This window comes from Vulpes vulpes, chromosome 5, assembly GCF_048418805.1.
Source record: "Vulpes vulpes isolate BD-2025 chromosome 5, VulVul3, whole genome shotgun sequence".
Classification (NCBI taxonomy): domain Eukaryota; kingdom Metazoa; phylum Chordata; class Mammalia; order Carnivora; family Canidae; genus Vulpes; species Vulpes vulpes.
This window is the reverse complement of record NC_132784.1, coordinates 44,404,403-44,430,805: the sequence shown is the minus strand read 5'-3', so window position 1 is coordinate 44,430,805 and position 26,403 is coordinate 44,404,403. Positions and strand designations below refer to the sequence as shown.

At 34.5% G+C, this 26,403-nt stretch overlaps 1 protein-coding gene across 8 annotated transcripts in view; it reads left to right on the top strand.

The window, feature by feature from the left end:
- PIGN (phosphatidylinositol glycan anchor biosynthesis class N) overlaps window positions 1-26,403 on the top strand; it is a 104,634-nt gene that overhangs the window by 28,701 nt on the left and 49,530 nt on the right. For all 8 annotated transcript variants that reach the window (XM_072758029.1, XM_072758028.1, XM_025997699.2 and 5 more), the window contains 8 exons: window positions 982-1,112; window positions 1,991-2,107; window positions 4,939-4,979; window positions 7,718-7,777; window positions 9,386-9,478; window positions 10,154-10,209; window positions 19,549-19,627; window positions 20,562-20,744. In XM_072758029.1, coding sequence (XP_072614130.1) covers window positions 982-1,112; window positions 1,991-2,107; window positions 4,939-4,979; window positions 7,718-7,777; window positions 9,386-9,478; window positions 10,154-10,209; window positions 19,549-19,627; window positions 20,562-20,744 — 760 coding nt within the window. The remainder of the gene's footprint in view (window positions 1-981; window positions 1,113-1,990; window positions 2,108-4,938; window positions 4,980-7,717; window positions 7,778-9,385; window positions 9,479-10,153; window positions 10,210-19,548; window positions 19,628-20,561; window positions 20,745-26,403) is intronic.

Below are 26,403 nucleotides of genomic sequence, written 5' to 3'. Positions count from 1 at the left end.
TAATGCTGTGTTTAATTTTGTGTTTTTAGGGGACCCAACTATTCTGTTTAATGTTTTAAAATATTATAATTTGTTTGTAATTCTCACATTGCTTATATTCCATATTCAGGCAGGGAAAAACTATATATTTTAGAAATATTTAAGTAAATCTTGGGGGAAAAACATTTATGTGGTATTAATATTGTGATATTAATATATCACAAGAAGATATAATTAGCTATTCCTTATGTGATCCATTTAATAAGTATTGTGTCTACCATATAATTGTATCAAGTTTTCTATACCATATTTCAGTAGCACTCCTTATATAGAACAACAATTATTTTTCTCAGTTTTGTAGACCATAAGAGTAAGAATCCATGTTTTACTTTTATTCTTTATTTAGAATTTGGCTTAGATATGTCTAATTGTAACTACAGCCTATTGATTAGTTGCCAGTAATGAATACCTCATGCTCCCCTTCTTGAACATGATGGACTGTTTCAAGTGATAGAGTTCATACCAGACCAACCTTTTCAACTGTATAGAATGCTTAAATATAATTTGTTTAATATTATTGTTTTATATCATAAACATTCTAGAGGATGGGAACGTTTTATACTTGAAGCAGTGATACCTATTAATACGACAGGAACAATATAGTTTGCATTATGAGAGACATGAACTTGGAAGTCATAATTCATCTGAGATGTAAAAAGCATTCATTAAAATGTACTTGCTAACTAATATAGAAGAGTATTCTCCTTTTAAACTATTTTTGAAAACCATTTCAGATTCTTTTGCTTCTTTAAAAGGAGAGAATATTAAAAAAAAGGAGAGAATATTATTTTTGACAATTTAAAGAACCCTGATTTTAAAATATTAAAGATGAAATCTTAAAGTATTTTAACAGTTACCAACTTTAGATGTAATTAGTTCACGTTGAAGAAATTTGAGTTTTCCAAATTAATGTAATTTATTTTTCTGTTTCTTTTTAAACAGGGAATATAAGGACAATATTAAAGTAGTTGATGAGGGAATGAAAGAAATTGTATCCATGCTTGAAGATTTTTATGGAAATGATGGGAAAACAGCATTTATCTTTACTTCTGACCATGGAATGACAGATTGGGGTTAGTCTGTCTTTACGTGACATGTACTTTATGATTAAAGTAGTGGTGAATGTAGCTCGCAGATATCTTGTAATGTTGAAGCAGGTTAGATGTCTTAGTATATGCAAAGTGTCTAGCACACAACAATTGCCTGCTTAATGTGTTAGTGTAAAAAATCTGATCTTATGTAAAAAATCTATCTTCTACCTATAAAAGGGATACATTCTCATTTAAAATGAGAAATTAGAGAAAAGCGTGGAGAAGAAAAAAAAGTATCTATCCTGTTATTATTCTTAGAGTTGGTTGTAAGTGATGACAAACAAGGTAAAGTTAAGGTGGTATGACCAGGGACCCTCAGGCTCCTGGAGGTCTCCCCTAGATGAGCTTGTCCTCCCTGTGAGACTCCCAAGGCAAACACAGTGTGTACACAGAGAACAAAATCAGGCAAAGATGAGATTTGGGTCCCCAAATCACAGTATAGAATTCTAGTGAGCTGGTTCCACTCTCTAAAGGCCTTTTGGCTGTATCAGCCAAAGTAGGCTTAAAGAACCTTATCAAAGAGATATTGCTGTCCTCTCCAGAACAGAGCTGGAGTTGACTGACTGCTTGCCCTATACATAGGTACTCTAGTGGCATCTCCTCCAAGTCTTAATGATACTATTCTCGTTCTTCTTTCAGCCAGTCAACAGATACTCTTTTTGTTTTATTTTTGATGCTCTGATATGCTTTGGGAATATTTATAAACTAATTGTTATGCAGTGTTGCAAGCATTTGGGAGGAGTGTGGTGGCCAGAAGTAGAATTACTTACGGATTAACTCTTTAAAATTTACTATTTAAAAAAAATGTAGGTATAGGTTCCTATATACTTGTCTTATTACTCTTATTGTCTTATTGGTAGGTTTCCATGGGGCTGGTCATCCTTCAGAGACTTTAACTCCTTTTGTCACTTGGGGAGCTGGAATCAAGTATCCCCAAAGAGTATCAGCTCAGAAATTTGATGATGCATTTTTAAAAGGTAAAGACATTTATCTTTATTGTTTTTATAAATATAACAGTTTAAAATAAAACCAAAGTTTACCTTTAAAAAATCACTTTTCAAGTAACAGTTTTCATTTTTATATTTGTATCATTATAATTTTTAAGTATTACTTTTGTATAGTTGATATTATTTGGTTTATAATATTCAGGTTGAAATACGTAGTCTTAGGTGTGCTTGTACAGCTCAGTTGGTTAAGGGTCCCACTCTTGATTTTGGCTCAGGTCATGATCTCAGAGCCATGGGATCAGGCCCTTTGTCAGGTTTCTGCACTGGATTAAGATTCTCTTTCTCCCTCCTCCCCACTCCTCCCTGCTCACACATGTGTGCACACACATGCACTCTGTCTCTCTCAAAAAAAAAAAAAAAAGAAGAAGAAGAAATATATGGTCTTAGTTATCTGCCTTATGAAAGGTACAAGTATAAATTATACAATTACTTTTTTTTCCCCACAAGCCTTTTTATTGCTGAGATTTACATTAAACTCTTGAGTCAAATCTTATCTGCAAAGACTGTCACTCAGATAAATCAGACAGATGTCACAATTGACATTTCACAACTGGACTGATTTTGCTGTGTCTCTTGAAGTACAGGATAGTACTTCAAAAGTACTACTTTTGAAGATTCTCTGTTACTCAAGCTTCTCTTCCTTCCTAATCCATGAGGAAAATGAATTCCTTTTTCCTGGAGCTCTGCTTATTTTCTAAGGTAAGGTTTTTTCCAGAGCTCCAAAATTTTTATTAATTTGACAAAAAAAAAAAAATTCCTTTTAGATCCTTACTCCAGATTAGCTGCATAAAACTCATCCAAAACAACATGTTAAAAATGCAGATTACAAAACAGATTTCCAGACCTTGTCACCAGATACTTTAATTCCATGAGTCTGGATTAGCCCTAGAAATTTTCTTTTTAAAACTTTCTCCAGGGATTCACACTGACAGCCATGTTTAGGCATTTCTATCATAGAGGACTCTTTTTAGTTTGCATTATAAGATTTCCTTAGATGACTTCTTTGAATTTATTTTTATTTAGTGATATAATTGTCATACCATTTTAATTTGAATTCATGTTTTGAAAGTATACAACTCAGGGGGTTTTAGTATATTCACAAGACTGCAGTCACCCCTACCATCTAATTATAAAACATTTCAATCAGCACCCCAAAGAAACCTGTCACCCATTAGAGAACACACCTTATTTCTCCCTCTATCACCTGGCAACCATTACTCTACTTTCTTTATCTCTCTTCTGGATCTGCTTATTTCATATGTGGAATTACTCATTGTATGGTCTTTGTGTCTGGCTTCTTCCACTTGGCATAATTTTTTTCAAGGTTCATCTGTGTTTAGTATGTATAGTTTATTTTTTATAGCTGAATAATATTCTATTGTATATATAGACCATAGTGTTTTTGTATGGACCATATTTTATTTATTCAGTCATCTTATGGACATTTGGGTTGTTTCTATTTTTGGCTATTATAGTGCTGTTGTGAACATTTGTGTAAAAGTTTTTATGTAGACATGTGTTCGCATTTCTCTTGGATAGATATATACCTAGGGATGAAATAAATGGGTCATATATAACTCTGTGTTTAATTTTTTGCAGACTGCCACACTGTTTTCTAAAGCAGCTTCAACATTTTATATTCCTATGCTTCGTGGTAAAGGGATTAGATTGGGTCTAATAGAAACTAAGTATGTTTGTACTTAGGAGATAAAACTTTATTTTGGCACTTGATTTCTCAGTGAATTAATATTTAGGATAATTTGACTTCAAAAATTATTATAAAAGGAATATACTTTTTTATATGAATAAAACATCATAAGTTATAGAGAAAGGGAATGTGCGTTTTTTTCCTCATCAGGTGATTAGTGTGAATTTTTAGTAGCTGACTAGTAGAAACTGAAGATTTTTTAAACTTTATTAGCTTATGAAAAGAAATTTCATCATAAAACATCTTAGAACCCTTTTGGTAATATATCTTAAAGTCATTAAAATAAGAGATAGTCTCATTATCATTTGTTTTGATAACTGTTTATTGAAGTTTCTGAATTTGTAGAAAAATAGGAGACAGATATCTCTGAAGGCAATTTGAAATAGTAATGCATGGGTAGCCCGGGTAGCTCAACGGTTTAACGCCACCTTCCGCCCAGGGTGTGATCCTGAAGACCCGATATCTAGTCCCATATCAGGCTCCCTACATGGAGCCTGCTTCTCTCTCTGCCTGTGTCTCTGCCTCTCTCTCTCTCTCTATGTCTCTTATGAATAAATAAATAAAATCTTTAAAAAAATAGTAGCTCATAACTCACTATGATATTTTAACATTTAGGATTAGTGACAGTAGGAATATCACAGCTACAATTTTAAATATTTTGCAAGCAACTGCCATTAGAGAAGAAAAAAGGTTTAGGTTGTCTAATGGACTATCAATTGCTTTAATTACTCCCTGGAGCAGGACTGTCAGTTGTAGTCATGCCGACAGCTGTTATCATTGTGCCTTTTACTTCCATCTTCCGTCCTCGACTTTTCGATGTTTTGAAACAATTATCTGCGAATGAGCATTTTGAAAGTTTAAGAAGCCATCACAGAAAACATCAAATAATAACTTTAAAGCTATTCTTTGAAAATTCGAGTTTTAAAAACATATAGCTCTACCTGTTTAAGTACCCTTTTTATTCATAGTTGACTTAAAATAGACTTTCCCAATACTTTCTTTTGTCATTACACCTTGATCTCTCTTAATAATGAAAGTGTTTTTGTTTTGTTTTTAATCTTAACATCAGCTCTTGTGTCTAATTGTGTTTCAGAATGGAAATTAGAGAACTGGAAGAGGCAAGATATCCATCAGGTATTCAGTACAATTTAATCACTTTCAAATTTAATTTTCTCTCCTATAAGAAGTTTAGACCAAAAAAAAATCTGAAAAACAGTATTAATAATAATGATGATAAAGGATTTTTCAAAACATTTCAGTTACCAAGGGAAATCCATGTAATGCAAATATTTTAACTCAACTGATCTTCCTTCTAGCAAAATAAAAAAAGCTCAAGTAAAACTGAAAAAGACTCCCTCTAAATAACATTGGCTAATTAAAGAATTATTATGTAAATTGAAATCTGCATGCTTGTTCAGTTTCTATGATTTCTTGTCATGGTTGCCTTGCTTAGTTGCTTTAAGCACAGACATAATAAATAATAAAATCCTATTATGAGTTTTTTTCCCTGTAGTATGTGAGTTACCATTTCTTTTTTATTAACACATATTTTATCTTTAATTCTACCCAGGATACTTACAAATGCAATGGAAAAAAGATGACAAGAATATAGATTACTCAGCTAGAAACCTTAGGTTACAGAAAAATGCATGGCCAACCTAATCAAGTTAGACTGGTAACATGTATAAATATGAAGCATGGAATTTTCATTTTTGAAGATATGCTATGTAAACAGCCATCTTCACTATTTGTAGAAGGCATGGCATTATTGGATATGGCCTCCAAAGTGGTAGGAATATTTTACCTTCTCTAGGTAACCTCACAAGCTGGCATTCCTTTTTTGGTGAATAAACCAAGGTCTAAAATCTCATTTTTAGGCCTGTGATTGCAGAAGCCTGTTCTCTGTCAGCATATTAAGAATGGTCTTTTCTCTCAGGTTAACTGCATATCACCTAAATGAATGGAAATGTGTAAGATCAGAATAACAGTTTAATTAATTTTGCAATAAAGATCACTATCAGAGGAATAGGGAATATCTTGAAGATCATAAAAAACATGATTTACTTATAGTGAGACTGCATTATAATTTAAAACTAAATATAGATTCAGCTATTGGTCTCTGAATGCTCCTACCTCAAATCTGCTTTAGAGGAGAATTTCTTTATTCATTCCTTCCACCAGCATTGTTATGTGTCTGCAGTGTGTTTAGACCTTGGCAGAGATTAGCATTAAACATGCGTAAGGGATATAATGATGAGTAAAAGCAGATACAATGCCTACCCTAGGAAGCTTACAGTTTAGGGGTGAGAATAGATATTAACTGAATTATTATATGAATAAATATAACATTACAGCTGTGCTAAGTGCTACAAAAGAGGACTGTGAAACCATGAGAGCAGAGTGGACATATCTGGTAGACGGTATGGTCAATAAAGTCTTCCTGAGACATTGAGGATTGAGCTGAGACTGAAGCATAAGTAGAAGTCACCAGGCACATGATATTCTCCCTCCACTTCAGGCAGAGGGAGCGTCATGTACATAGAGCTCTGGGAAGAGAATACATAGCATATTAAAGGATCACAGAGCAAGTGAGGCTGTGGTATGAGGTCTGGGTAGGCACTAGACCCCGCAGGGCCTTATGAGCCTATGGACTTAATCCTAAAGCTTGGGGAAGCCCTTTAAGTATTTGAAGCTTGGAGAGTGATATGATCTTTTTGTGAAAGGATTTGTCTGGGGCTGCTTGGAGAACAGATTAGAGGAGGCCAAACAGTGGATTCTAGGGAAAAGGGAGAAGGCAGAGGCAATTGGAGTTTTCCAGTGTTGTGTGGAAATGCTACTTCGTAAAAAGAGTCTAGATAGTAAAAAAGTGAGAAGCATTGAAAGCCTGAGACCAAACTTCAACTTTAAATGGGGAATTAGAATGGTATCTGGAAAGGAGCCACAATGAGATTGAAGACCCTCAGTAGAATGCAGTATTACAGAAACTGAGAAGGGAATGGTCTACACAGTGCTGCTGAGAGGCCAACTAGTTAATATAACTACAACAGCATTTTTAGCCACCATTTATTGCAGGATTATTATGTGCCAGGTACTTTATAAATTTAATCTCATTTAATTATGCCATAACTCTGTAAGGGAGAGTTTTTTAAATAAATAAATGATAAGGAAACCAAGGCATTGGGGAGGTTAAATAATCTGCCCCTAGTCTCAAGAGATTGCAGGCAAGGATTTGGAACTGGGAATTCTGACATCTAAGCACTTTACTGCCTGAAAAATTGTGAGGACTAATATAAAAACAGCCAACCAGATCTAGAGAAACAGAGAGTGTTAGCTCTCTAAGGGAGAGTGGTCTATGGGATGATGAAAGGTCAAAAAAGGAAGTGGGGGTGGGTTGAGGAGTGATTGGGAGTTCCAGAAGCGGAGGTAGAAGCACAAACAACTCTGGGAAACTAGGAGCTATATGTCTTTTCTGGATTTCACTGGCTGGCCAACTCTTCTGGTATATACTTTTTCTTTAGTTAATATATATATTTCTCCAGTTAGAGCCTTCTATTGCTATTCATTTTCTGTATAGTTGAGGCATACTGAAAAACTATTACATGAAGTAGTCAAGTTCTTAGGTACCAGAGTGGGTAACTTTTTGTTCTAGCATGTTTTACATCTGGGGCTTTTCAAATGTATTTTTTTATACATTAATGCCGCTATAGCAAATGACATTTTTAGAGATTGATATCTATTGTGTATCAAATGTTGGAAGGTAATGTATTATAGTGAACATCAAGATTATAGTCCAAAATATAGTTGCATTAGATTATTTAATTTTCTTACTGATGTCTGTAGACTTATTAGAACTGATTTTTTTCTGTTTGTAGGCCGATATTGCACCATTAATGGCTTCTCTTATTGGAGTTCCCTTTCCCCTTAATTCAGTGGTAAGGAATCAAATTTTCTTATCAGCTCTCAGAAGAAAAAAGTGTACAGTAAAATTTCCTTTTTTATGTCTTTCTGAATAATCTTTGGATACATAAAACTGTACTTTCTTTCTAAGTATGTAATATCTCATAACTGTGGGCATGTTACAATCTACAACATGGAGTACTAGCCTAATAGCTTTTCTTTAAACATTTTTTATTTTCTAAAATGTGTACAGATTTATCTTTGTATTTCAGTTCTAAGTGGTAAAAGTATAGAAGTAATTTTTATTTGCAAGCAGCAGAAACTGGATCCATTTAAAGGGAATTTGTTAAAAAGATCTTGCTGGGTTGTTGAATCAAAGGGGTGCTCAAAAACCAGGCATGGAAATGAGCAGGGACAAAGAACACCGGAGACTTCAAAAGAAGAACCAAACAGTTGTGCCCAGGGTACCAACACTAGGGGCAAATAGCATTACACTTACACTTTTTGTGTCTTGACTCTCAAGAGTCAAATTCCAGTGCTTACCATCTGAGTGGGCTAGCCTGGGTTACTTGTCTACCCTTCAGTAAAGGAAGGTGGGGCTCCATTGGAAACCCACTATGTTAGATCCAGTGGGGGAGATTTTTCTTTTTTTTTTCCCTAAGGTTTTATTTAAATTCAAGCTAGTTAATATATAGTATAGTATTAGTTTCAAGAGTAGAATTTAGTGATGATTCATCATTTACATACAACACCTAGTGCTCACTGCAACAAGTACCCTCCTTAATGCCCATCACCCATTTCACCCATCCCCTCGCACCCCCATCCACTGCCCCTCCAGTAACCCTAGTTTGTTTTCTATAGTTAGGAGTCTCTTATGGTTTGCCTCCCTCTCTGTTTTTATCTTTTTCTTCCCTTCCCCTATGTCCATCTGTTTTGTTTCTTAAATTCTACAGTGAGTGAGATTTCTAAACATAGAATGGTAATGCTTTTAAGAATGGGAACTGGAATGCTGAAAAGCCAAAAAAAAAAAAAAATATATATATATATATATATATATATACACATATATATATATATATATATATCCATATCCATTCCAACCAGCCATTCTTATTAGGTCTTCAAATCAAACTTTTAATAAATGTTGTCTAACTCAGAACTCTGAGTAAATAACCCTTATAGTCATGTGTGTATGTGTAAAACTGAAACAAAAATTTCACAAAACACTCCTTACTCTTACTGTGCATGGTATACTCTTAATTTTCTTATGCTTTTTTTTTTCTTTTTAAGTATACTGGTTGTGGCCTACCATAGTGATTTTTCATGTGTGCAAAGCATTGTGTTCACTGCCTACAACACGGTAGTCTTTCAATAGATACTAGGTTTTATTGAATCCATTTCATCTTTTTTGCTTTATTTACTTTATTATGTCTACTTTATGAGAAAAAATAATAGAACCTTTTTCAGTTATGGTTTTAGAAAAGATGTTTTGCTTAATTATTTCACTAATTTATTCATCTACCTGTCTTATCTTTAGTGCTTCCTTTATATGTCTGTTTCATTTTACAAGAATAACCTGAGCTATTATACTAGTAATAGTATGCTAATAGTATTAATATTAAACTAGTGTTTATTATTTACAGGGTATCCTTCCTGTAGATTATCTTAACAACACTGATCTCTTCAAAGCAGAGAGCATGTTTACAAATGCAGTACAGATTCTTGAACAATTCAAGGTAAAATAAGACACAAAAATGGATACTACTGCAGCTGCAAAATCAAATATATTAAGTGAAAATATTTGATTTTGTGTTTTAAGAAATTATTTTCTATAGTTTATCTTTAAATTTTGTGTATATGACTGGTGTCATAAAGTTTAACATTTGTGAGGTATACGTTCCATGAATTCGTCTGAGGTATAGGATTACTTTTGAGAAGTGTCTCTAATTGTAGGACTACCACATATGCTTATAGAGACTACACACCAACTCTTACTGATTGGAATTTGCCCCACAGAGGTAGTGTTAGAGATTGCAACATTTCTTGTTATTTAATGTATATTACCATATGTATTAAGCTAAATTAAAGAGGTGACCATTTAACTGAAACTTTGTTATTCTTAATGCTGTTAATGCAGCCTGACTTATTTTGTTTTCTAAGAGTAAAAATACAGTTTAATTACAGTATGTTATTTTCAAGCTTGATATTAATTTTCAGCTTATTGTGGTGGTATAATCTGAAATTTCTGTTTAAATATTTATAGAATAATATAGTAACATAAAATTCCATTTAGTTTCAAAGTAGGAAACTATCCCCAAAGAGACAGTTTAGTGGATGTTTGTATTTCAAAATGAAACTAATTTTTTTTCTCATTTATAATATAATAAAATATTTTCATATTTGGTTCCCAGGTGAAAATGACTCAGAAAAAAGAAGCTACTTTACCCTTTTTTTTTACACCATTTAAGTAAGTCTCATATTTTTTATTAACTTATAGGAAGGAATCTTTTAATGAGTTTGAGTACTGACAGGATAGATTAGTTACTTAGAACTTTGTCTTTTTTGTTTATATTAGTGCAAACTCTAAAACAAAAGCCTCTTCTGGTGTTTTTGTAAATAATGGGCCAGGTGCCAGATTCTACCTTTGAATAGCTGATAAAGGAGATAAAGGACAGAGAGAAATGTGGGAGACATTAAAGAGATAATTGAACAGGGCCTGTTTGGGAACATGTGGGGACCCTTGGCTTGGTTGATTGGGAGGTGGTGTTACCATTATGGCTTGTGGAAGGAAAGAAGAAATGGTTTGAGGAGTAAGGATCAATGTTTCTGAGTTCAGCTTACATTTGAAGATACCAATTAATTAGAATTATTTAGAAATTAGAAATAAAATTAGTGTAACAAGTTAGGGACTTGGACCTCAACATAAAGATGAGAGTTGATTGTGTAGATTGGAGGCATCAATATAAGATAAGATGGTAGTGTTAACTGTTGCACATGTAGGAGGCGGTAGGAGAACCTAGAAAGTGACAAGAAAAGACCGATGATGCAATTCTGGAGGACAGTGACAACTACTGGGTGGATAAGGAGAGCAGACTTTGGTGGGCAGCCGGATTTTGCTGTCTTATCTGTTTTCCTTGAATCAGGAGAGAGGAGATATGAGTCACAAACCTGGATCTGCACTTCTAATGTGGGCAGATATATTCAGTCTCCTTTATTCCTCCTCATCAAGGTTCATTTTCAATTAGCAAGGATCACATTTAATTAGGATGGATTTTGATCTTGACCAAAATACATAGAAACTTTATAATATGGGTGTTAGTAATGGGTTTGAAAAAAAAAAAAAAGTAATGGGTTTGAATGACTTCATTGGAATTATTTTTGACAACTTATATAGCACTAGTATGGTATTCATAAACTAAAAAGGCTTAAATATTACATTACCCTCTAAATAACGTGATTACATGCCTGACAATGTGTGTGTGTATATTTGTGTGAATAGGAGAGCAAAAACCAACCAAAATTAGGATTTTGCAGCTTATGATCATATGAAGTTAATTGCCCTAAATATTACACAGTATACATCCAAGGTGTAATTACCTTTGAAGATTGTCCCTAATTGTAAGATTATCACATATGCTTATAAAGAGTATAAGCCAAGTTTTTACTGATTGGAATTTGCCCCACATTATCTCATATACATATCTTATGCATCTGTTTATTTACAGTGTAGTGGTGCAGTCAGAGCATAATAGAGTAAGTAAATGAACAAGAAATATATTATCAATTCCTGGTATGAAGAAAATACACAGGACATTGAAAGTGAGACTGTGGGTTACTTTAGACCAGCCACTCTAGAAGGACTGGTCAGGAAGAGGTAGTCTTCTGCAGAGGGCTCAGGTGCACACTGCCTACCTTCTTCCACTTAGACCTGCTGACTGACCATGAATTTACTGGGCTCTAATGCTCAACATGTGCCTGCAGCGCCATTACTAGCTTTGTGTCCTCTGAGGGCCCTGCAGCATTCTTGATTCCTAGCTGGTGGCTCACCCACTCTGGAGCAAAGCTATCAGCCCTGCCTACAGACTTGTCTGGCTGAAAATCACCATTGGTCAAAAGTCTGCAATCTGACCAAAAGGTACCTAAGATTAAATGAATGATAGACTCCTGAGGAAATAATTTAAGGAACAGAAAAGAACTTTAAAATGTTAAAATTTCTCAGAAATATCTGAAAAGCTATTGTATCCTTAGCACACACTTTACAAAATGAGAAAGAGTACAAGATGCATATTTTTAAAAAGAGAAATGCAACTAAAAACTTACAGAATGATACATTGTAAAGAATAGTCCAACTGGGAGGCAAACCTTCCTGCTTGTGTTCTCCCTCTTTCTATCAAATAAATAAATAAAATCTTTTTAAAAAATAAAGTGACCAATATAGCCAACAGAAGAGGTAAAAATAGTAATATAAGCATATTGAGGGAGGAGGAGACAGCAAGAATAGACAGAGTCAGTGAGGAGTCCACAGAAAATGCCTCAGGTCATCCAGTCAAGAAATAGTAATAGAAGCATATTATTAAGAAACATGGAGGTAACTACCAGAATACCTGAAAATAGACACATGTAAAAAATTTTGCATCTGGGTTGGAGAACTGAGATGAGAAGGATGGGGCGGGAGTTGTTGGTTGTCATTATGCCCTCTGTACTTTCTGACTTTTTAAAAATTGTGCACATATTACTTTGATAAAGCACATTATTTTTAAAAAGAACAAAAATAAATCGACATCTTAATCACTGGCACAGATGATCAAATGGAATCATAAAAATAATGGGCATAAAGGAATATAAATGTTAGAGTCAATGTCTTGGGTTACATGAAAGTCTGTGGTTATTATATTTAGGAAGTAGTTTGGTGAGGATTGACATTTTTACAATGTAGACTATTACTTTCCAACATTTACTTACTTATGTCCTTAAGTAAAATTTTATAGTGTTCCCCATAATATATTTTTTCATTATTTTATTCTTGGATATTTTATTTGTATCATGAGTAGTATTTTTTTTATTACATATGTTCAATATACCAGGGAAAGCAGTTATTGCCCTTTACCATCGGCGTACAAGGGACTGTTTTTCTCTAGTCCGATGAATTTACTTGTATTTACACCATCCGTTTTCTTCTAGTCACCTTTATGTATACACCTAATGTCAGCATTATCCACTTAGAAACTGTATCAAGTAAATGTTAGCACATAATAATGAAAGAGTACAGTTATCACAGATCCTTTTTGCAAAACACTTAAGTACTTGTTACAAACGATTGGTTCCCTGAAGCCTTTCCCTCTTGAATAAGTACCATATTTCCTTTTTTTCTTAGAAATATATGATTCACTCATCAGTTCTTAAGTTTGAGAAAATTTATCTAGGATATTGACATCTGAGGTTTCATAGTCTTGAGATTTTCCTTAACATGATCAATTTCACCAGCATCGCAAGATTTTAATTTTAATTTAATGGTATCTCTTCTTGTCTTACATGAATAATTCATGACTAGTGTAATAATTCCTAGGGTGCTGAAATAGCCAGTGTTTCAAGATGTGAGAATATAATTGCTAAGATCCTTTAACATACCTTACACTTGTAAAAGACTCCAGTGAATCCGTATGGTAATTGCATATCCTATATTATCCTGTTCTTTAACAATTAAGTATATTTTACCTTTTATATCTTAAAGATTTATAAGAAAGGCTAAAAGTCATGAAATAATAATCTATTCAGACAAGTAGAACTCAACAAACTCAAACCTTGTGCTATGCCAAGGAATGACCAGCAGGTGGTGCTACATGACTAGGAGAAGCATAAAAGTACCTTAAAAGGAGGAAATACACTTTGTATTTCAAAACTGTACCAGAGGCCAGAGTAAGGCCAGAATAACTTTAAAGGAAAAAAGTTACATAAAATGAGAAAAGAACAAGAAAGGCTTCTTGAGTATATATGAAGAAAATGAAAATGGGAAGGAAATACTGTACCTTGCCAATAGAAGAAAAATAGCTGTTCTTTTACTTAAAAATCACTATATAAACTCAGAGCAGTTAAAGTTTAACCAGGTATTTTAATATATTTTCTACCAAAATGACAAAAGCTACTTTCATTCTTTTTAATATATTTGTTTCTTTTAGCTGATATGGATTAAAGTCCTTAGACCAAATTTAAATACTAATTTTAATGTGAATCTACCACTTCACCCATCTGGCTTACTAATTATTTACTAGAAATGGAATTTTCTCCTTCAAAATTGAAATTCTTCTTTTAAAAAAAGTAACTTTTATATGTCACATACATAAAAAATGTTTATTTACTCAGTTATGACTTAAAAGATGAAAATAAGGGACACCTGGGTGGCTCAATGGTTGAGCGTCTGCCTTGGTTCAGGGCATGATCCTGGAGTCTTAGGATCGAGTCCCACATCGAGTTCCCCACAGGGAGCCTGCTTCTCCCTCTGCCTATGTCTCTGCCCCCCCCCCCCGCCCCCCGTGTCTCTGAATAAATAAATAAAATCTTAAAAAAAAAAAAGATAAAAATAAGATTCTATATCGATGATCAGTGCAAAGGAACTCGGGTTATTTTGGAGATAGCTTATCCCTCCTCTGTCTTTATCTCTTGAAATATTTTTCCTTTAATCTATAAATAGATGTTCTCTAAAATATCTTGTGCAAGGAAAATATTTTTGTAATAAAAAGCTGAGAAGATGTAGAAGATAGAATACTTCAAAGGGCAGCATTTTAAGGAGATTTTGTCCTGCAAACACTAGTCACCCTGAATAATTGATGATAAAATATATTTACAAATATATTAACCACAATTATTTTAAAGTGTACCTGATAACACCACCAATAACCATATCATTTGTGAGTGTGCTTCTACTGTCTTTTTCATTTGGTCCTGTTATTGAGTCTGGTGGTTTTTGGATGAATGCCTATCATTGTATATTAAAGGTATTGGAAGCTCTGGATTATCTCATTCTCCAAAGAGGTTTCACCTTATCCTCTGACAGGCACAGAGTAGTAACTAACTCAAGGCTGTGTTGCATTTGTTGTCTTCCCTTACCTCTGGTTTGTTTGTGTCTGTCTGCCCTTAGAATGTAGCCTCCCAGGGATTTCAGTGGAAGCTGTGTGCTGTCCAGAGCCCTTCCTTGGTGGCTCCTGAACACCAGATTTTGTCTCTTCTATATCTTGAATCTTCAAAAACTTCTGTCCTTTTCAGGTGCTTTCTTCATAGCTTCTTGTCCTCTGGTCCTATGCAGTTGAAGAATTCACTAGGTGTCCAGCTCGTTCCCCTTCTCACCAGATAGTGGCCTTTGTTTCTTTACCTGAATTGTCCACATAGAATAGAAGTTGTTGCTTATAAAGATTCCTTCTCTCATTCTTGAGATGTCACCTCAGGTTAAGTATTAAGTTAGTTTATGTAATTTCAGATAGCTTTTCATTCATGCCTTTTTAAAATTTCTTTTATTTAAAAAAAATTTTTTTTAAGATTTTATTTATTCATTCATGAGAGACACAGAGAGAGATGCAAAGACATAGGCAGAGGGAGAAGCAGGCTCCCTGTGGGGAGCCTGACGGAGGACTCGATTCCCGGACCTCGGGATCATGACCTGAGCCAAAGACAGACACTCAACCACTGAGCCACCCAGGTGCCCTCTTTTTCTTTTTTTAATCCAGAATGAAAATTGTATATATTATCCTCTTATTTGTCTTTCTTTGTGGGTCTTCATATCCTGGCTGCATTGGCAGCCACAAATGTTTGTTTTTGTTTTTTTTTTTTATCTCTGTTGCCTCATAAGATTGCCAGAGACTCTATTGGATTCTCTACCTCCTGGCAGCAGCTATATGCCCAAGTTCTCAGCCTTTTGCCAAAAATAAGAATGGCAGATGCCCTAATTGTTACAGTTTGTAGAATGCTGGACTAATTCTCTGGTTTGCTTCTCTTTAGGATCTTAACTCTTTAATTCTTGATGGTCTACGAAGCTCTCTAGCACCTTCAAATTGATTTTTAATATTAATCACGCTTTCTAGTTGTTCCTTTTTTTTTTCCTAGTTGTTCTGGGTGGGAGCATTGATATGTCCAAACTTTCCATCATAACCAGAAACTGTGGTTAAACTTTGATGTTTTAATTATTTTATTAAAAAAAAACCTCATTAGTAAAATGTGAATGAGAAAGTAATGAACATATACAATACAAATTACACAAGCAGTAATAAAATGTGACCTCTCCTGAGTTCTAGTCTCACAGTCTTTTCCCTTGGAGGCAAAGTTACAGTTTCTCATATATCTTTCATATATATATATATATATATATATATATATATATATATATATATATATCCCTCTTCAAACATGCTGAAAAGAGTAGAGAATATAGCAAAAATCCTTATACCCACATCCAGGTTTAAGAAATGTTAACATCTTGCCATATTTCTTGAGATCTCTTTTTCTTAAGAAATAAAATTATCTAATGTAACTGAAACCCTATTTTTAAAATCTACCACATTTTTTAATAAATCTTTTTTCTATTCACCATGATTTTCAGAATTTATCCATGTTGACACATGTAGATCATCTGTATTTATTTTTAATTTATAGATAATATTCCTTTGGTTACTTCTCTACCACTACCCCCCTTGTTTTGTTGTTGTTTTATGTAAATGTTAACATATTGTACCTCATATTCTGGACTTTACGTTTCTCATAAAACTTCTTTATGTTTAAAATAGGTGACACTAAGATTGACTTTGCATCCCTTCTCAACTTACAGAAAGCTAAAAAAATTTTTACTGGGGAACAAGTTTGTAAGAGTCTTTAATGTCCTAATGGTACAGTGAGATTTGTATGGAACATTTTGATGAACTCCAAACATATTCCAAACCTTTAGTAGGTCCCAAGAATTATAAATAGAACTTTTAGGAAAAATGTAAATTAGCCTGACAGTGGTTTTTTTTACCTAATCCTTTACCTAAGTATTCCATAAATAATGTAATAATTTCACATATGATATAATGAAATATAATTAACATAATATAACAAATATTTCTCTTTAAAAATACTTCTTTCATCCTTCTTAATGTATTATATTAGCCTAAGTAATTTTGTTCCAAACAAGCTTTGTTTTCATCTTTTCATTTAATTTAGCAAATGATTATGTACTTTAAGAATGGGAATTTATATTATTCTCTTATTTTTTATCCCTTTTTTAGATCCACAATATTTTGATAGCATTTTAATCAATTAAGATTTATTGATTCATTTTATATGCTTGGTACTTTGCTAAGTATTATTATGACTTTTTATTGAAATAATGGCCTATGTGAAGATTAAAATTTAATTGAAGAGAAATAAATTGTTATTAGATGACACTAAAGTGCCAGTGATGTGAAGTGGAATTTGGAGAGGACCATAAAGGATGATGAGGATTTGATTTTGGAAAGCAGAGAGGGAAAGATCTTTATGAAAAGAACTCAGATGTGAATACAAGATAGGTGAAGAATGAAGTGTGTAACCATTTTATAGCTGAGGGCATACATATGAGATAATGGGAAATTAAGTAAAATAGAAAGAAATACGGTCATCAGTAGTCCAGGAGATTAGGGATCCCTGGGTGGCTTAGCAGTTTGGTGCTTGCCTTCAGCCCAGGGCATGAGCCTGCAGACCCGGGATCGCGTCCCACGTTGGGCTCCCTGAATGGAGCCTGCTTCTCCCTGTGCCTGTGTCTCTGCTTCTCTTTCTCTCTCTCTCATGAATAAATAAAATCTTTAAAAAAAAAAATAGTCCAGGAGATTTAGAATTGAAAGACAATAAGATGCTTATCTCAATTTTATGTAATTTAGAAGATGGAATCTGTATTTTACGAAGTTGAGTGGATCAAAGTAAGGGTAGGAGATCAACTAGAAAGTTTTATAGACATCTGGAAAAATGGGGAATCCCTGGCTGTCTCAGCAGTTTGGTGCCTGCCTTCGGCCCAGGGCATGATCCTGGGATCGAGTCCCATATTGGGCTCCCTGTGTGGAGCCTGCTTCTCCCTCTGCCTGTGCCTCTGCCTCTCTCTCTGTGTCTCTCATGAATAAATAAATAAAATCTTAAAAAAAAAATCTGGAAAATTCAACTTCGATATAATCTTCATGTAACTCCAGTGCCCTTTGGCTCGTATTCCAGTTCTCAGACTTACAGGAAAATACTCTAAAATATGTGGTATCTGAAGGACAAAGAACTGGATTATGGCAACACTTTGAAGTAACTTGGTTTTTTTTTTCCCCGTGTGTTCTCACTTCCTGTTATCTTTTTCCTCCAAATCTCAGTGAGTCCAGAGGTGGAGACTTTTCCTGCAGCCTGAAAGAGTGATTGGATTCCTTTGAGTTGAAAGATCTGGGGGTCCCTGGAATAGCACAGGTTTTCAAACAAGAACATTTACAGATCTCCAGAGGGCTCAGAGATGAGCTTCTGGGTTTCATTAATTTTCTGAAGTTGTATGTAAGATTAAATGCATTTTCTAGATAGAGTATCGTATTCAGAAAGGAGTCTATGACCTCATCCAAATTAATAACATTGCTTAAAAGATTTTACTTCCTACAAGTCTTCATCTTATCTAGAGATTAATGGAACCAAGTAGAAAAAAGAAAATGATTATATCATGTTGAACCATGTGAAATTGTCAATATTTAACTTAGTAGTTTTTGACATACAAAAATACTAATTTCATATGATCTAACCCTATTAAAGCCTTTTTATACTTTTTAAGTTTGAAGGTGTTCACTTTATAAGTTTTAGTTAAGCAGTATGCATTTAATTTTGTGTTTGAATATACTTACTTATTTCAATCAGGTTACTGAGGTGTGGTTATATTTCCTCAACTTTGACATTCCAGAAACTTAATGCCTTCAGATACATTGCCAGTTTATGTAATATTAGGAGTATTTCTCTTGTGTATTTAAGGTTTCTACTCTGGTAAAAAGAGGACAGGGAAATGACAGAAAGAGAAATGAAAGATAAGGGAACCAGAAAAGGTATATGGTATAGTATAAGAATATCAAAGAGGCTCAAATTATTCACTAACTTTGTTGGTTTTGATTGCCTGGAGTTTGGGTGTTTTTTTTTTTTTAAAGATTTTATTTATTTATTTATTAGAGATTGAGAAAGAGCACAAGTCGGGGGAGGGGCACAGGCAGAGGGAGAAGCAGACTGCCCACTGAGCAGGGAGCCCAACTCTGGGCTCAATCCTAGGACCCCAGGATCACAACCTGAGCCAAAGGCAGATGCTTAACTGACTGAGCCACCCAGGCTCCACATTGCTTAGAGTTTTTTGATCATGGCAATTCTCAGGCCCTATCTAGCTCAGAGATACAAAGAGCCATAATGGATCTGCTTTGTCTGTTGTGTCTGCTGATGAGCACAGGAGTGCTAAGCGGTTGAAACTCATGCCACTAATTTGCTGTTCCATTAATTATATTGATTTAGTCAGAATTTCTTTGTTAAGTAGAGTATTCCATTTCTTCAAAATGATGGATCATGTTACTCTTGTAAGTGTAGTTTGGAGCTGAAACTTTGAGTCAAGAAAACCAAATTTAATTAAAGCTATTTTTTGGGAGAGTTCAGATAATCTGCAATAATACAATTAGCTGTAGGTTTCTTTTTTTGTTTTATTTTGTCTCATTTCTTTATTTTCTCAACTTTTATTATCCTTTTATTTTCAATTAAGAAAAAAGAAAAATATCATTGAAATGAGGAAATATTTTAAACCTAACCTTTTCTTTTGTAGGTTGCTTTCTGAATCTAAACAGCTAAACATTTTAAGAAAAGCCAGGTCTTATATAAAACAGAGAAAGTACGATGAAGCAGTAAGTATGCAAACCTTATTTGTATAAATAGCTAGTCATCATTTAGGTTATGGGGAAAGGCAAGATATACACAATGGAGAGCAAAGTTGGCATGCCAGGGAGCTTTCCTGAACGCTTAAGGAAGGATTGGATTTTCTAAGTAGCTGTATTAGCCATGAACATGCTTCTCTTATTGCAGATATTATCATGAGTAAACTTTTTTAGGTTTGGAAAAGAACAGTTGCCATTTTCTATAATGAGCAAGTCTATTCCAAATTTATGTAACCCTACTTAAGTGTGTAACATTTTAGAACATAGCATTGGTACATTTGGAATTATCTACACACTATCAGAAGTGTAATGATTCATAATGAAGCTTTGAATCTTCTCAGCAACTATCCCACTATGCCTTCCATTAATTTTCTTTTTGTTAAGTGGTCCTAATTTTGAAGAAGGAAAGAATTCTATTTTCAGTTTCTCAAATTGCCTAAGCAAAATACCATGCATTTCTAATGCTTATTTTTTGTTATAGTTTTAAAACAGTAAGCTATTGCTTTTCTGTTTTAATGATGCTTTATAACTGATGTGGGTAATCTGGTATGAGAAAATTAAAAATGATACAAATGTGGGTATCTCTGCTATTTGAGACCAATATTAGTGAGACTTCAGTTCTTTCTTTCATAGGTCCTCTATTGATATATCCACCGAATGAATCATTTTCAATCACTACACATATTGTAGTTTACATTTAAAATGCCCTTCCTCATCAAGATTCAAAATTCATTCTATTCAGGAATTTTTCCTATACTTTGCAAGAAGACCCTTGAGTAATTAAAATCTGTTCTTGATCCATCATTTATAGTTGTGCACTCTAATTTTAATAATTTTCCTGCCTTTAAAACTTAGGTTTTCTGATTCTTCCCATGTGACAAGTTACGTTTTCATTTCTCCATAGGTCTCCCTTTGCAAGGAGCTGATTCAGCTTGCATTAAAAGGCTTGTCCTATTATCATACTTATGACAGGTTCTTCTTGGGCATCAATGTTGTTCTTGGTTTTGTGGGATGGACATCTTATGCTTCTTTGTTGATCATCAGGTCTCATTCCAGCTTTACTAGAGGTGTCAGTAAAGAAGTTAAGGTACGTTCAGAAAATATAATGAAGATTCAGATGGTGTAAAATCATTAGGACTCGGGAAAGAAATTGAATCAAATCAACTGTAATGAGTTTGTACAATGTGCAAATTGTAATAAGCTAACTCTTACCTTTCATTTGCTTTTGTTATATCAGGTCTTTTTTTCCTCAGTTATCTTTATTTCTTTGGTTGGGGAAAGGGTATATTAATAATGATGGCCCTACAATGTAAGAGGGCTATAAAGATAGCTGTATAATCTAAATTCTCCTATGGCATTAACTATTGATTTTCTATTCTTTTTAATAATTATTTAGCATGTTATAAGCATCCCATATCTTTCTAGTACAGGTGGTCAGAAAACTACTTCAAAGCAATATATTTAACTGTATCTGGTATTAAAAGTTTAGGAGCTAGGAAGCGATAAAATCACTTACTCAAAATGTCCCTTTCTGAATAATGTATGTACTTTTCTGGAACTCTTCTTACCTTCTTTCAACTTTCTGAAATTCTTAATGCAGATTCTCAGAACTTTATCCTCATTTTAAGAATTAGTCTTCTAGTTTACTGTACTTTCAATGGGGGGAAGAAAGGCCAAAAAACCATATAATGGTACTTTATATAACTGAGTAAATATAAAAGTATATATGTGGTTTTGCCAAAGACACTTTACTCTTTTAAAATACATTACTAATTATCGTTTATTAGGGAGAATGTGCCACTTTCATTTCTTTTACTTCATTGTATTGATTATTACCATGTCCAAATCCTCTACAAACGAATATATCTGGATGGTATATTATTCATAGTAACAGTCTGCAAACATTTCCAGTAGTAACTTTTTCTAATTTTATATTTTATTTTTCTGTAATGAGGGAAAGAAGAACAGTAATGTTGATTCCAATTTTTATAGCGCTTTAAATGCATTAAATAATTTTCCCCAAGTAATTTTCATTATTTGAATGTATGAAAAATTGATGAGAACAGGAATAATTTTTGACATGGTAGCAAGAGAAACAGAACCAATAATGTTTTAGCAATGACATTCTGCCTAGGTGCTTGGAATTTATTTTGTCATTTTAAACTCATACTGATGCTAGAAGTAGGCATTATAATTTCATTTTATAAAAAAAAGGAAAACAAAGCTATTATGTTCAGTGATCTTATTTTGCGAAAGATCACTGAACTAGGATATGAAGGAATTGAGATTTGAATCCAGAACAATCTTGGGCAAAACACTGCCTTTTCATGTTTGTTTGTTTTTTTAAGATTTTATTTATTTATTCATGAGAGACACAGAGAGAGAGACAGAGACACAGGCAGAGGGAGAAGCAGGCTCCATGCAGGGAGCCCGATGTGGGACTCGATCCCGGGTCTCCAGAATCACACCCTGGGCCACAGGCGGCGCTAAACCGCTGAGCCATCCAGGCTGCCCGCCTTTTCATGTTTATCTTAATGTTAAGGTTATTGAGAAAAGATATGAAGTCTTTAGATTAATGAATCAACACAGTTTCAAAGCTCATAGTTCTCCTTTATTCCTTCATCTGATAATGCCGTGAATATTTAATTGCGTGTACGGTGTAATGCTAGCTATTGCCTAGGCTATCCATAGAAAAATAAAATCCAGATTCTGCCTTCAAGGAGCCTGGAATTAAGAGCAAAGTAGGTAAGAGATGTACACATAACCACCTTAACCAATGTAGATTGCTATACTACACTACATTGCAAAAGACAGCTTTAACATTTAACAACTTTAATTTACATTGTTTGAATGTGATACAAAGACTATCATTTTAAATACAGGAGACCTCACTTTAGTGAGGGTGATGATAACAGGAAAAAGTAAGTCTTGGTGGAAATTTAACGGCTCTAGAGAGAGGATGAGAATTGAAGCAAATTGAAATAAACAGAGGCAGGGTTAGGAAAATGTATTATTATGATGGGATAACGAGTAATATTTATTGAGCCCCACTATCCCAGGACTATCCTGGATGCTTTACGTGTGTTATTCAATTAAGCTTAACGCTACCCTAAATTTGGTGGTTATGATTCTCCTAATACAGATGGGGAAATTTAGGCTCTGAGAGATATATATTTTCTTCAAGGACACACTGGTATGGAATAATAGAACTAATATTTTCTGATACTTAAATTCATGCTCTTTCTACACCATACTGCTTTCAAAATAAATAGTTCAATTTGGGGAGAATGTGGAAGGTTTGTTCAAGGGACTAATAAAAGTTTATACCACCAGTATAGATTAGGCTGAAATAATCGAAGGCTTCAAATGGTGGGCTATAGATTTTAAACATTATTTAATGAGGAATTGGTGCCTTCATTAGAGTTAAACCAGAGAAAAAGAACCAGAGGGATCTGTGTATTAGAAGAGTTAGTGTAAGGAATTAGCTTATGTGAGTGTGGGAGCTGTTAAGTCCTAAATCCACAGGTCAGGCCCTCAGGAGGGCAGACTGAAGTTTGCAGGCAGGAGCTGAGGCCACACTAATCAAGTGTACTTTCTTCTGTTAGGGAAGCTGCCATTGTGCTCTTAAAGCTTTTCAACTGATTGAAGCAGACCCATCCCAGTAACCTAGGATAATCTTCTTAAAGTCAGCTGATTATGGACTTTAATCTCATTTACAGGATACTTTCACAACAACACCTAGATCAGTGTTCAAGGAACTGGGGACTGTAGTCCAGCCAAATTGACACACAAAACCAACCATTACAGTTGAGGTTATTAAAATACTTTGAACCCTTTGCAAAAGGGTTCTGCTTGCAAAAAACATTCTGATTCTTCTTCAATCAGTTTATAACCTAGTGAAGTGACACAATCTAACAGTTCTGAAGGAAGAATAAAATGCCCATGGTCCAGAGGATAAACTAAAGAGAGGCATGGAGAGCAGCCCGGGTGGCTTACCGATTTAGCACTGCCTTCAGCCCAGGGCCTGATCCTGGAGACCTGGGATTGAGTCCCACATCAGGCTCCCTGCATGGAGCCTGCTTCTCCCTCTGCCTGTCTCTCTCTCTCTCTGTCTCTCATTAATAAAAAATCTTAAAAAAAAAAAAATAGAAGCGTGGAAAGCACTTAGGATGTAAGATGAACCACAGCAGTGTATGTAGTAGAATGCAATGCTTGCAGTTGGGGTGTAGGGAGGCTTCGCAGGGGAGGTAGTTGCCAAAGTGAAGTCTTTTTTTTTTTTTTTAGACTTTATTTCTTTATTTGAGAGTAAGAGAGTACAAGCAGAGGGTGAGGGCAAAGAGAGAGGGAGAAGCTGACTCTGCTGAGGAGGGAGCCCAATGCAGGGCTCTATCCCAGGACACTGAGGTCAGGACCTGAGCAGACATTTAACCAACTGAGCCACCCAGGCACCCCCAAAGTTAAGTCTTGAAGGGTGAATAGGATAACCCAATAAAAGAAAAGGAAGATGACACACAGAGCAGCATGTACCGGATGAGGAGAGAGGTAATGTGGCTTCTTATAAGAGCTGCAAGTTACTTTACAGCTAGAATATAGAGTGCCTGTAGGGGAAGGAACAGTAGATTCCCAATGAATATTGTCATCATTGCCAGATGAGGAAACAGAGCTTCAGATAAACTAAATGGATTAGTCTAATTGACAAGTAACTAGAAGGCCAAGATTGGAATTAAATTTACATCTGACTCCAAAATTTATATTCCTTCTACATGACAGGGTCACTCAAATTATACAGGTCGTTTCTAATTATCACCATTATAGGCAGTGAGTATCTTCTTTTTCTTTAAATTTAATTTTTGCTACAATTCCTCTTAATTGTATTCCGCATGTAACTTCAACATATTCTTCTCCTTTGCTTTTTCCAGTTCAGATGATGTTACTTGCTTTAGAACTAAATATCCTTATTTTGCCACATGCTTTTATTTATTTTCTTATTACCTAATAAAATCCCAAAATATTAACTCCTTAAACCAAGTGTCATTATTCCACCTTGACCTGTATGGTTTGAACTCCTTGAAGACCTAGTACAGAGCATAGCATAGAGTGTGCAACTTAATAAATGCTTGTTGGATGAAGGAGTGATCATAATGCACCAGCATGGCTTATTTTCTTCATCAGGTGATCAGGGCATCAACTTATGATAAAGTAGAGAATGTCCTCCACTCTTATTATTTAGAAGCCTTTTAATCTCCAATTCAGCTGAACTGAATTCTTTATTATTTCATTACCCACAAGTGGATGTCATTGGTATCAATGTCTGCTTTAGGTAAAGGATTAGATTATTATACCATATTACACTGACTCTAGAAAATCCCTGTAATTGTTTTTAGATACTCTTTTAAACTTCTTTTGTTATTATTTTATTATTCTCAAAATGATGTGAAACCACCTCTTAAGATGAATACATGCCTCAGCCACCTTCAGCTTTAGAGACTCCCAACTATCCACATCTGTTTGAGATTTGCACCTTGCTATGGGATTTCCATTGCTATCTCGCACATCTCTATTCCCAGTGCTATTCACTTACAGGTTTCTGTATTGCCTCCTGGGACTAATGCAAAGAAGTAGGGAAGGAGAGAGTAAAAATGAAGGTAATAATAGCAGCCATTATGTATTAGGCATAATGACGTTCCAGGCATTTTGTTAAGCTATCTTGATCTAATGTAAACTTTACCAGCCTAGATAAGTAGATATGGAATTATTATTCCCATTTTATAAATGGGATGAAATTAAGTCTCAGTACATTTTGTATTTTGCTCATGGTTGTATATAGTTGTACTTAGAGCAAGTGACTGAGCCAGAATTTGAATTCTGATCTGTGTAGTTCTAAATGCTTAATCACATTGCTGTGTTTCACCTTCCTTTTTACAACTATTTCCTAGTTTATCCTTGTTTCCTCCTTTCTGGTGACATTTTATGCCTGTAAGGAGGACTTATAAAGAGGAAACAAACTCTTGCCTCTTTACCCTGCAATTCCTTTACTCCAGTACGTAATTCTTAATTCTCACCTTATTTAGTTTTGGCTAGCAAAGCAAGAGTCAAAACAAGAGACAGATGAACAAGAACACCTTATTACCCCTCCATTCCTGGTTTTTTCCTCCAGTACCATTCCTAGCAACTTTCCATAGGTGTGTTGTTTTCCCAATCACTAGAATGTCTGTCCCTGAAGCTTACTTCATTACTCATGGCCCAGAGCACTCATAGGCCTGTCCAGCCCATGGAGGCCATCACTCGTGTCTTACATTGAGAAACTCCTTTCTTGTTTGGCAGGTGGTTGGGAAGAGAAGATATGATGAATGAACACACTGTGGTTGGGCACTGGAGAGAGGAGCGTGGGCTGCATGTCAAGTTGGAGTTTGAATAGATAGAAGCATTGTTCCAAATGAAGATTAAGTCCCACAGTTTATTGTGTATTAAATGGGCTTTTGTGAGCTAGTCGGGGAGCTCAATCAACATTTATAAGATTGTTACTAAGGAGAAATATGTTCAGAGTTCCAAACAAGTTACTTGCAAACAAACTTGAGGAACATAGTTACTTTTAAATTGAGAATTGCCTAATTGCAACAATTCTGGGATATCCAACTTTTTCTTCTGTAATAATGCTTCTCCAATGACAGATTTTTTTTTAAATGCAGCTCTTCAATTAATCAGGTAGTTTTGTGGAACCACTGAAAGAAAGTAGTAATACGTCT